General features: G+C 31.8%; 1 protein-coding gene across 4 annotated transcripts in view; it reads right to left on the bottom strand.

Moving 5' to 3' along the window:
- Positions 1-2,596: 2,596 nt before the first annotated feature.
- LOC118200546 (recombining binding protein suppressor of hairless-like) overlaps positions 2,597-13,848 on the bottom strand; it is a 182,798-nt gene continuing 171,546 nt past the window's right edge. For 3 of the 4 annotated variants that reach the window (XM_085827591.1, XM_085827592.1, XM_035372506.2), the window contains exon 15: positions 2,597-10,875. In XM_085827591.1, the coding sequence (XP_085683717.1) occupies positions 10,672-10,875 (204 nt within the window). In that variant the 3' untranslated portion in view covers positions 2,597-10,671. The remainder of the gene's footprint in view (positions 10,876-13,848) is intronic. The other variant, XM_035372507.2, reaches the window with a different exon arrangement.

Here is a 13,848-nt window from a genome sequence, read left to right on the forward strand (position 1 = left end):
TCTCAGAGCTAAAGCATTCTGCCTGCAGACTTCTGCAAGACAGTGCCAAACACAATAAAATCAAGCTACAATAGGTCGACATGTACATACAAAGCTCCCAAGTGCAAGCATGAATCTGCACAGCAAAACTGCCAGTGTGTCACATTTCCTAACAGAACACGGACCATACCAAGTAAATCAGCATTAGCTTGGTCTTTCAACACAGGCACCTGTAACTGTGATAAAGTGGGCAGACAACCTAGCCCACTATGACTTTAAATGTCTTTTGACTGCTCCTTCTGAAAAAAACCACTGCCTCGGTTTCACGCATTGTGGTGGAAAAATCTCAAAAAAACACTGTTGCCCTATCGAAATTACATGTTATCACTATATATTGCGCTGCAAAAACGCAGTAATCTGGAACAGTCTTCCTTGCAATCATTCTCAAATGTAGCTAAAATTCAGTTTCAGCTTCTGTAATGTAAGTATTTAATTAAATTTTTGTGTTTACAGTTAATCAACTTTTAAAATATTAAAATTCTTGTTCCACTGAATCAGTTTCATGACATACTCATGTATTTGTATTTATCTAGTGTAACTCACTGTTACATATAGGTATTAAACTCCTTAATATAAGTAATCATTCCATCACTGTAAATATCCAAATAACACACGAAATATAAAAAATAACTGCTGCATTATGTCATTTATATGTATCTGTGAGCATAAAACCTTTTTATCCTCACTGACTCACTTTAACATAGCACAACTGACTTGTTTATACATTAAATATAGTATGCATTTGATGGATTATCATCTGTATACATATGTGTATACTTGATATGAGAATTCATTTTACCATTATAAATATAGTAGCATAATGCAGGTAATAGCATAATTGCTCTCACATCATACCATTTATATGTATCTATCTGCATTGTAAAACACTGTTTATCCCCATTGAGCACAATCACTCTTGTCATAGGCATGTATATACTTCAAGTTGTTCATTCTGTTATCATAAATATAATTATCATAATGCACATAATACCAAAATCTGTGTAGCATTTCCCCATTTATATGTATTTGCAGTATAAAATACTGTTTATATCCTTTGACTGCAATCATTCCTGTCATATGTATGCACAAGTATACACTTGATCCAATTCTCTGTAATATATAGGTTTTGTAATACAAGTGTTCAAACTACTATTGCAAATATATTAATATAATACATGTAACATCAACATCACTTTCACATTACCCCCTGTATATGTAAGCATAATGTTAAACATAGATAAGCATTCATCGTATTAGGGTAAATATATGAATATAATGTGCAAGTTTCACATAAGCAAACAAACATGGGCATAACGATAGTGTTATACGAAACCAACCTACTGGAATGAAAAGAAGAGAAAATTTTCAATCTTTAGTACATATTTCAGTATGTACAACAAAATTCATTGCACCAGTAACAAATGTAAAGCCACAGGTCAATACTAAGTAAATGTTTATGCAAACTATAATACTGTGCTATTCAAAATACCTTGTAACAAGTAAAACTATCAGAACTGTACTGAATATGTATGTATGCCAAAGTAACAATTATGTAGCTTTCTAAAATTGAAAGAAAAAAAGTTAAGGTTGAGAGTTATTCAATAACTTCCACAGAAGCAGCATTCAGTTTTGTATAGCATGACTTGGAATGGATGTTATTTTCATCAGTCTATAGTATGAGGCAGGTTTTTCATATTACACTGCAATAAAATCAAAAGACAGAAACCAACTTGATGCTGCATCTGATAAAAAAAAATCGGGTTTCTGAGACTGAGCTGACAATAGATGAATTTGTAACTTCGAACACATCAAAGTCCTTAAAACTAAAAATTAATTTTTGTATATTATTTGTTCCATTTAAATATAATTATGTATCCTTTTTTTGTATGAAAACGTTTCTTTTATAGTTATGATAAAAAATTGAATAAATGTTCATCTGTGTTTCCATTTATTGTAATTAAAAAACCAAATTTACTCTACTGTTCCTTAAAAATTTTAGAACTTAAAAAGTGTTCCATGATGAGCAAAGTTAAAATAATGAAAACATGTAAGTCATTTAGCTTCAAAGTTTGGAGCAACACATAACATAAAAAACATATATAAAAAATGTTACATACATAAAAAATTCTAGCAATATGTCTTCAGAAAACACATTTCTTGAGAATAAGAATAAATAAACAAATATTTTTAAGGTTGAATGGTTAAAACTGTTAAATATTCACAGTTTGCTGCAGATTCTATTTCTTCGTAGCTGCAGGAATTCTATACGTGAAATAGAAATTTTGCCTAATTTGCTAATTTGCCTTCAGAAAGGATGTATTCATTCTATTATGAAAGAAATGCCACCATTAAAGCATCCTTTTCTTTATGCAAAAAGTTTAGTATGATTTGACATAATCAAACAATCCAATCTAATGTTATGAAAACAGCAAATTGCATATTATTCTTTTACTGCTGTTTATAACAACACGGAAATCACTATATTTCTGAATTACAACTTCAAATTTTATAGTCGAAATCTTGTATATGATCACATGGCAGAAAAAGACAATAATAGTAATATTTAAGAAAAAAATAGCTTTATTTTGGGAAACAAATTTGATTTATCCTTTCAAGATACAAATATTTACACTTAATTTACCCTGGAAACTTGAGAAAAACAGCCACTATGTGATAATTTTGCACAAATAAACATGTCAGAAATACATTTATATTAGGCATTTGTTACAATATTACAAACGCTGCATTTTCTGTTAGTACTGAATCAATACTTTTTCAAATAAAATATACAAAATCTAGGTAAATCCATGTAAAACTAACTAAAAAAAAAAAAAAAAAAAAAACATAAAAACATAAAAACATTAAGAGGCAGGGACAGTTTTGCAAAATTTTACTTACAACAAAGCAAGCAGATTTAAAGTAGTCTAAAGATAAATATAACACATTTTAACTCATATTTTATCTAATTAAAAATTAAATAAAGTAAAATAAAAACTAAACACTCAGAAGCATGCTAGTTAATTAACTATTTTATAATTCCAGCCACAGTATAATATTTCAAATGTAAATAAATTTTCATATACAGAAGTTAAAATAATGATAAACTAATATATTTCTAAATTACCAGATCAGATAAATAGTCACGTAAACCAGAGCAATAATTTTATACTGAACCCCACTCATGTAATGTTAATGATTTAATTCATAGCCCAGATCCTTCTGTCCTGGGCACTGAAGAATGCTCTCTTTTACTACAACTTCATCCAAATTTATAACCTCAGCTTTAATTTTAACAAATATATTTATCAAATACATCCATCTAATTTATATTATCACAAATATGCATATTATGTTTTCACTGATCTTATAAACTTCTTCGCACTGTGAATTCACACACTTCTTCACCCTTTATCAGATCAAAATACATTTAATATCAGGCATTAAATGCAATAAAATTATTAATACAGGTAAATACAGAATTGTTTTGTTAATTAAATTTTAAAAATTTTACAGTGGTGAAATTATACTTTGAGCTTCACTTAGTTTTAATATATAACCTAAAATATGTTATAAGTATAAAACTTAATACATCAGTCGAAATTTCGAATCCCGGCAAACGGGTTGGCACCATCAGTGTTTTCGTAATTTTGAGTATGAGTAACGTGTATGCAGTATATTGTGAATGCATATGTAAATAAAGCGGGCGCAGCCCGCACAAACCGCTAAACACTGGTAGTTCGGTCCAGCTTTCGAATAAAGGCTCGGGCTGGCATCATGGGTATTTTCGTGATTTTAGGTATGTTTATCGTATATGCAGTATTTTCTGGACTTATACGCGAATAAAGCGGGCGCAGTCCGCGCTGAACACTGGTAGTTAAGTCCATCCTTCGAATTCCAGCGAGCGGGCTGGCTGCATGAATGTTTTCTTAATTTTCCGCAAGTGTATCGTGTATGCAGTATCTTCTAGATGCATAAAGTAGGCGTAGCCCACGCAAAACCGCTGAACACTGGTAGTTCAGTCCAACTTTCGAATACCCGTTAAAGAGCTGTCTGTATGGGTATTTTCGTGATTTTACGCATGTGTATCATGTGAGCAGTATCTTCTGGATGCATACGAGAATAGAGCGGACGAAGCTCGCGCAAATCTGCTGATCAATGGTAGTTCGATGCAACTTTCGAATCCCGGCTAGCAGGCTGCCTCCATGTATGTTTTCATGATTTTCCACATGTGTAACGTGTATGCAGTATCTTTTGGATGCATACGCGAATAAAACGGGCGCAGCCCGGGTAAAATTGCTGAGCACTGGTAGTTCGGACGAACTTTCCAATAAAGGCCAACGGGTTGGCTCTATGGGTGTTTTCGTGATTTTCCGCATGCGTGTCGTGTGTGCAGTATATTCGGTATGCATACTTAATTAAAGCGGGCTCAGCCCGCACAAAACCGCTGGACACCGGTAGTTCGTTCCAACTTTCGAATTCCGGCCAGCGGGCTGGGTGCATGGGTGTTTTAGTGATTTAACGCATGTGTAACGTGTATGCAGTATCTTCTCGATGCATACGTGACTAAATCGGGGGACTAAAGCGTGACTACCGCTGGACACTGGTAGTTCGCTCCAACTTTCGAATCCCGACGAGCGGGCTGGCTGAATGGGTGTTTTCGTGATTTTCCGCATGTGTATCGTGTGTACAGTGTCTTCTGGATGCATACGTAAATAAAGCGGGGGGAGCCCGCGCAAAGTCACTGACAACTGGTAGTTCGTTCCAACTTTCGAATACCGGCGAAATTGAACATGAGAACTCATGAACATTGAACAATGAAAAGCGAGCTTCAGCCCGCTCAGCTGGCGGGCTTGCCCACTAGTTACAGTTAAATACTGAAAAATAGCTTACATATAATTCTGAATTAAAAACAATCACACATCATTTATTACCTCATTGTACAGATCCAGCCACCTATGAAATGATTAGTATAATAGTGTTATAGTCTGTAGAATGACAGCATTAACCAACAATTACAGGATTTATAACTATGGTTTATGCATTACAGTTGCCAAAGTCCTAAGCATCATAGAACAAAAGCACCAGCAGAAGCTTCAGGAATCAATCCATAGTCAGCCACATTAAAAGGAATGTTGTATATAACTGATTTTTACAAAAATTAGACATTTACTATCCTGCATGGTCCTAAAATTCTACTCCTTATTTGGACTGCTGTTTGCAGTTAACAGAATGCATTTTTATTATAGCAGAATGTTTAGCTCTTTCATATTTTTCTAATTGCAAAACTATTCAAATTTATCTATTAAAAAAACATCACAATTAGCATAGTTTGAATGACACTAACACAGGTGTCTGGAAATATAAATTCTAATATTCTGCACTGCTTTATTTTCATTGCTAAAGCCTGGAAAAATGATTTGCAAGCAATACTGGATTAAAACATTTAAAGGTCCTAAGCAATTGGGTTCCCCCAAATATATTTACTTCACTTCTTGGTCTTGGTTCAGTTTCACCCTATATTCCATTGTAATATCGGCAATGGGAAAGTTTTGTGAAGCCACCTCATCTTGATGCCCTAAGCATTTGCTTATTTTTTTTTTAATGGTTAATCCAACTCTGCTTACAGTACCATGAACCTGACAAAGGAAATTTTGGCTAACTTATACTGCAGGCAACCTTTTGAGAACCTTTTGAATACTGAGGATTTTATATGATATTTTATCTCTAGGCAAAAGCTAAGGTCTTAAAACTAACAATGAAGATAGAGCAGTTACTGGATTATAAGAAGATGCTTAGCATGGAAAAACTATAACAATTTCATAAACAGTAGCAAAAGGTGATTGTGCAGGAAATACCTTTAAATGAAAATGGAGGATTATTTCATTTCTTTATTCCGTGAAGTGCAAAAGAAAATGGGATAAGGTACAAAGTTTTATGGAATGATATCACCTGACAAAATAGGTAAGAAGCAACAGCATAAACATTTTCAATGACAAAGCCAAGCATTTTAAAACATAGTCTAATCACACTGAAAGAAATTTTAGTGATGTAGAGGCCCAGTGCGTTCCAGACAGAGCCACGAGATGCTAACGGACAAGGCAGAAAGAAAGAAACTCCAAAAAGATAGTTACCTAATGTCTTCATGAACTCATGATAAAATAACATCTCTTCTGTTTCCTTTACGCCTGCAATTCAGTACATGCTAAAAGACAAGGTAGAAAGAAAGAAGCTCAAAAAGATAGTTATCTAATGTTTTTATGGAAGAGAACTCATAATGCAAACAATAACACCTCTTATGTTTCCCTTATGCCTGCAGTTCAGTAATGACTGGTTTGAAAATTCATTCATTAAAGTCAGTCTTTACTTACAACATCAAAACATGAGCTTTAAAGATATCACTATTCTTGGTAATGCTCCAGGACACAATACTGAAGCTCTCACGACACTGCATCTAGACACACTAATGGCATTTTGGAATCAATTTTGGAAGCAATTTTATGTAACACAGTGCACAGAAATTATTAAACTCACATGGAAACAAGTAAAGTCATCAACAATGAATGCTTGCTGACATCAGAAATGGCCAGAAGTTGTCAACAATTTTAAAGGTTTTCCATAGCTTGAAAATGAAGCTAAAGAAATCTTACAAAATTTTAATAATAAAAATAATAAAGCAGCACATGATATTCAGATATGGAAGAAGGAGAAATCTAAGAATTAGTAAAGAACGCCTCTCATGAAATGACAAATGGAGAACTGGATGATCTTATAACACCAGCCGACAGTGAAAGCAGCAATAGTTAAGACAGCCTTTAACAAACAAGAGGTAAAACAAATTGTTAAAAAAAGCACAGAAACTGCCTGATTTTGTAACAGAGATTGACCCTGTACAGTCATTAGGTTTCTTTGAAGCAGGAGACATGAAAAATGTGCAGTGCCCTTGCATGGACTCGAAGTTTAGACCTCTTGAATATGTGTCAAGTATGCTTCCAATTACACCACAAAGGCCACATGGAAAAAGGGAGAAAAGACCTTATATACTCCTTCTTTTAAAGGGTCACTAAGGATTAAGGGAACCAACTCCCAAATGCTGGGGCTGACGAATTATCATCCAACACCTTTTAGTTCGGCCATCATTTGTAGAGTCATTAGGTCTCTTTGAAGCAGGAAACATAAAAAAAATTGCATTGCCCTCACTGGAATTCGGATCTTGGACCTCTCAAATATATATTAAGTATGCTTCCAATTACACAACGAAGGCATACGGAAAGGAGGGAAAAAATACCTTATAATCCAACACTTTCTGAGAGGTTTTGAAAACCTCTGTACTCCTTACCACAAAAACCTTTAATGAGCTGCACCTGACATTGTTCCAAGCCCCTGCTCAGTACAGTTGTTTGCATTGTTAACTGCCATGTCACTGAACCTGGGTTCAAATTCTGATGTTTACAGTTATCTTTTCCTAGCAGGTGTAATATCAGTACATAATCAACTTTCTCGCAGATAAAACAGTTAAATGGGCAATGGTTTCAGTCATTGCCAAACAATGTACGATCAACTAGTGTCCAGACATTGGTGGAGAAAAAAGTTTTAAAAATGTTAAGTATATATACATTAATATTTAAAATTCAAAGCATACATGATAACCTGATTTTACATAGATAAAATTAAAATCATTTTTTATATATGACTTTATATATACTGACACTGAAACATATTCTCTAACCGTATTCATAGTGGTATATTAAAATGATAGTTTGAGAAACAATTTCTGAATCATGTTATTTTACCATGCATGGAAAAATATATTATATTTTAATGTCATAAAACAGATCTCATAAATTATTTTAAGCTGCAATGTTATCTATATATGTCAGAAAACCTATGCAGACTTAAAAATAAAATTATACTTAAATTTTTAATTTTAGAATATGGGAGAACTTTTAATGAAAGTGTTCATAATTTCACAATTTTAAGATTCAGTCACATAAATATTAATACAGAGTTGGCTGTTTTTCTTGCACCCATAACAATACACATAAAATATTAACAAATTAATTAGACAGAAGTTTCTTGCAACTGTATGCAACAGCAGAACAAATCACAGATAATCTATATACAAAAACTTAAGCTTATAAAGTTTGATATTTAGTATATACAATGATGAAGAATTATTGTATAAATGATAAAAGTATAATGTGGAATATATACAATGTATTAAATTTCTAAGTGCACAGGTATAAAAATGCAACAGGCAATATTAGTTTTCTAAAGTTCAGTCAAACAACAAAATAGCTTTAGTTTAACCTGCATGAAATAATTATGGAATGCATCTAGTATCTAAAACAAAGTTACAAAAAGTGTAACTTATTCTAAATGAAACATTAAAATAGCAAACATAACTTAATCAGTTAAGAGGAATTAGTTTATTGCAGAAATAAGAAAATTTTGCAAAGAAGTTAGTTAAAAAATTCAGTTTTTAAAAATAATGTATTTAATAAAATTTAAAGTGCAAATGCTACTTAATTTAAATTATGAAATAAAATAAATGTTAAGTAGATGTTTAAAAATGGCACAAATTTCAGTACTGAAGATTTCAAAAAATATTACTGCAGTTAAATAAAATAACGGTCAAAGTTAATAAATGCGATGCATAGTAAATTTCAATTTTTTTATGCCATACTATTCCTGAATTTAATTAAGTTTACTGTATACACGTTAATGAAAATCAGAATTTCAAATTAATTATAGGCACATTCAAGTTAATTTCAACAAAAGTAAAATTCTTAAATTATACTTTAGAAAAATTCAATCTTTTTAGGTCAAACTAAGAGGAGGTAGATGCACCCTATTTTTTACCATCATTATAATAAATACAGGTATTAGAAAAGAAACATTTTAGGATGCTAATATGTATGTCTAAATATGATTTTTAGAGGTGAACCTGAATTCAAAACATAAATTAATAATATAGTAAGAAAAAATAATATTGCTGCTGAAGTAGGAAACAATCTTATTGCATTAAATCCATTTAACACTGCACAAATGTAAAAACATAATATTAAGAAGAAGTCTGTTCTCAATACAAACTCTTAAAACAAAAATTAATAGTTGTAATTTAATTTAAATATATCAAATGAATTTCAGATAGCTATTTTTATATCACCATGCATTCAACAAGTCACTGCTTTAAGGTTCCTTAAGATTTACTTGACATTTTAAGGTATGTATGGAGTCCATAAATTCTGATCAACTATCTTACAGCATGCACCTTTTTTACCCTCATATTTGCTCCAAATTTTTAATTTTCACATCTGGAAATATGCAATTTTATATTAAAGTTTTATATTTAAAAAAATCGGTTTTTATTTTATTTATTTATTTTAAAATTTAATTTGTATTTCATATTTTCACCAAATTTACAAATATTATCATTAAACTAAAAGCCATAATATTTGGGACTTTTCTCCTTCTGGGGAGGGTGAGTCCTTTTGTAACTGAAATTCAACATTAGTTTAATGCAAATCTGAAAACTAGAAACATTAATTTGAATTCTTACAAATATTTTGGAATTTGAATTAAGTTAATGAATGAAGTTGTAAAAACTTTTATTTATTTAAAATATATAAAAATATAAATATAGCCCAACTATAAAATATTTAAAATAATTTGGGCAAATTAGTAAAACCACTCAATTTTTTTTAAAGCATTCAGCTTAATGCATGGTACACGTTTCTAAGCTTTTTTAAAAAATCAGTCCAATTATTTTAGGAAATAAAAGTGCTTAGAATATGGTTTACAAAAAAGAATATAACACCAGACAAAAACCATAATGAAGCATAGCATATACTCAATAGAAAACAAAATTATAATAAATAAATTAACAGTACTATATGCTATGCTACCTGATTTTATTCAACAAGGTGTTTAAAAATAGAATAATAATAAAGACAAACACATAAAAGGAAGTGTGTACTAGTTCAAGTAGAAAGACTAGACTATTAAAAAGAATAACTGATGAAAAAAGATCCAAAGTAAATATTTTTGCTATAAAATTTGAGACCAAAAAACCTGTACATTTCTTCAGTGTAACTCAATTTTTAATCATAATTTATTATTTACAAATTTATATTGAAATATAAATATTTACAGTCTAATTTTTCATTAAAAATATACAAGCCAAAAATTCAGATTACATATCACCTCAAAATCCATTCTTTAAAAAAACAAATAGAAAAAGATTATGTTTCATAATCATTATTATGTTTGACATACAAGTAAAAAATATACAGAATAAAAGTTATTTTTCTACTGAAAATTGTCAGATTACCATAATGCTTCAATATATGTACTACTTCCAAGAATAACATGGAGCAATCCTTAACAACAAATTGTGAGTAATGTTCGATGAAGGCATTATAAGTATAAAAAAGTAGAATAATAGCAGCTAAGTCATATGGGAGACTTGTATAAATATTACTTTGATCACATTGTTATCTACTGTGTGAATGATAGTTCTCAGAATAATTTCAAAAGTAACTGACTTGTTCGTTGGATCAATACCAATGAACTGCATATTTCACCTGAGCTCATACAGGCTCGTGCAACATTTTAATATTCCAAATCACTTCATTACATAGGGTGATCAGAACTTGAATACAAATGAGGTTGGTGCCTAGACTCATCCCGCCGTAAATCTGGAGGCCTCAAGACTTCCTCAACAGCAGGGCAATGAGTTCTTGGTCCAGGTTCAGGTGTATAGGTAAATGTCAAGCCAGTTGAATATATAATACCATCATTTCGAACCAATGACACTGGCACCTGAAATACAGAATACTATACACTATTATTCAGACAAGATTCATTTTTTAATATGCTACAATAAAAGGATTACTGACCAGAGACAGAGAATGCTTTACATTACCACATAACTAAGACAAGTATTATAAGCAAAGCTTCTTACTGCTAGGCAGTAAGATTTCATTGTGCTATCAAATGTGGCACAACTGTGCAAGTAGTACTTGGTACAACTGTGCAAGTAGTACTTCAAATTTATGTCAAAACTGGTCACTTGTCTTGTAATATGGAGCTGGGCCAATCAATCAGGATGCAATTATTTAAACATAAGCCATCAAAAGAACTTTATCAACCTTTCAGGAAGTACTAATACTCAAACAAATGAATCACTTTTGGTGTATTTTGAAGCTAAAGATTCAGCACAACATACGAAGTACTGCACTGTAAATGATTCCATGTTATCTCATATAGCAGTGTTGCACATTACAAGAACATGACTGGTTTATATAAAGGAATTTAAATTTTTAAAAATGTGATGCTTATTTATAGTTATGTACTAGTTATTTACGTAATAGATTTTATCACATTTTTTGGGGGGACAGTAGTTAAAGTAAATTATAAGATGTGAAAATTTTTATAAAACTATTAACATAAATCCAAATTTATGCAAAATTTTGCTATTGATTCTACAATCACCCTCAAATTCATAAGATGATTACAGAATAAACAGCTGTGGATCAAAACAGAGAAATCTTCATTGATCAATAAAATTAACAAGTGATATCCCCATGTTTATATCATTAGCAAAGACAGTGATATGCATGCAACTGCAAGTCAAATTGCAAAGCATACAACTGCATGCTAGAATTTACCATAAGGTTGTGAGACTGGACAGATATACTCTTCGTACAGCACTTTTGTCGTCTGTAAGAAAATGGAAAAAAACGAATGCACAGAACAAAAAACAACCAGTCCCCCCTACCCCCCCCCAAAAATAGGCCATCAGTTTAAATCTAGTAAGACAACATGTAGACTGAGCAACATTGGGGTTTCACTTTGCTTAAATCAAATGAAAAAAAGCTAACTGTTTCCACAGGGAGGTGCCATAGTAGGTGAAACAGGTAAGGCCGCATCAGGCGTTAGACCTTAAGAGTGGCCAAAAATTTTAGAATTTAGAGGACCACCAGGCAGTAAAAATTAGGTATGGTAGAATTTTTAGAATTCAGATAGGCAGCAAAATTACTACAAGATATTGTACCAGGCAGCTAAATGCAAAGTGCCAGCACTACTTCCCTCCCAACTACTCAAGGACTACAAGTGTGATCCAATCAATACCAATCACTGCATTGTTACTGGCCTCGATGTAACTGCAACTTCTCTAGCCAACAGATAATTGAAAGTAACATGCAAGCTCCAGCGAAATACAGAAATATCACATTTATTAAACACTGCTTTTTATTGATGCTATATTCTCCATTCTTAGATTTTGAGGAGGGAGAATACTTATTGTTATTTTATTTATTTGTTTTGGCAGCTGGTCTAGATATTAAGATATCCAGGTTTAGGACTTTGTATTGTAGTATCGACATAGCACCATTGGTAAGGATTATGAGCAGAATCAGTACATTTGATATCCTTCAGTTTGAAAATTTGACTCGACTAATGCCATTATCTCACTTTCTCCAGCTATAACACAATCATATGATGCTGTCAAATATAAAATTAAAAAGAATAACTGATGAAAAAAAGATCCAAAGTAAATATTTTTCAATTACATTTCTATTTGCATTTCTATAGTCATTCTCTAATTTACCTCTTATGTTAGATACATATCTCCATATGCAAAGACTCCATGATTCTTTCAAAATAGACTCAAATGAGTAATGTCATCCACCTCCTATTTGCAAATTTTAGCTGAAAGTATAATTAATCAATTTTTTGGCATATAACTGCTCCACCTACAAAAATTTTTTATTTTTATTTCTCTTACAAATGGCGCTTATAACAGCATCGGCCACTACCAAGGCTAGAAGCGATGACCATTTTATTATGGAGGCACCTAACAGGCGGCCACCGTTACCTCCTATGAAGGGACAGACAATTTTGAATCCATGCCTTCTCCGGAATTCGAACCTGGCCCTTCGACATCGCAGTCAGGCTCCCATAACCACTATACCGTCTGGGTGGCTAATTTTTAAATTATTTAAAGTACGTCTCGAAAAACTAAAAACATCATGCACTTTATTTATCTCAAACCTGCCTCAATGTAACTCATAGCATATTTGGCCATAAACTCCAGATCATCAATCCTCTTTAAAATTTCATTTACGTGCATTAAACAATTTGATAACAAAATTATCTGCAAACTGAGCAGATATTTTTTCTATATTTCTTCCACTATACATGAGAAAATTCATTAATTAATATCAAATAACTATTATTGCACTGATCTAAATATATTCCATGATCCTTAATTGTATATACAAAGTCCGAAATCCGACTCGTCGGGACTTTGGCGATTCCCGATTTGGGATTTTTCCGGATATTAGATCATCAATTTAAATCTAGTAAGATGGCATGCAGAAATTATACAATTAAAAATATGAAATTGAAATTTATGAAAGAACAATTATCATCTAAAGGATATCAAAATTTACCAAAAAAAAAAAAAAAAAGCTTAATATTTATTTGTTTATTTTGTTAATATTTCTTTCAATGTAAGTTGTTTAAGTTGCTTTGTTTTTTGAGCTAATACTCTCTCTTTAATTCTATAAACACACATAATTTCTTGTTCAGTTACAACGTTCTACTGTTCAAGTCCTGTAATTGCTGTGTCAAAATACCGACTAACTTGTCAATTGAAATTTTTTGTTTTCAATAACCTCTCTGTCACTTTCTTTACTATCGGTAGCAGTATTTCCTGGATCTAGAACCATACTACAGATTTCACCGTCCGTTAATTGATTGATGATTGGGGCATTGTCATTGCAACGAAAAACTTCTGTTACATCA

The sequence above is a fragment of the Stegodyphus dumicola genome, chromosome 12, assembly GCF_044657685.1.
Source record: "Stegodyphus dumicola isolate Sdum_Otavi_A_Nest chromosome 12, ASM4465768v1".
Taxonomy (NCBI): domain Eukaryota; kingdom Metazoa; phylum Arthropoda; class Arachnida; order Araneae; family Eresidae; genus Stegodyphus; species Stegodyphus dumicola.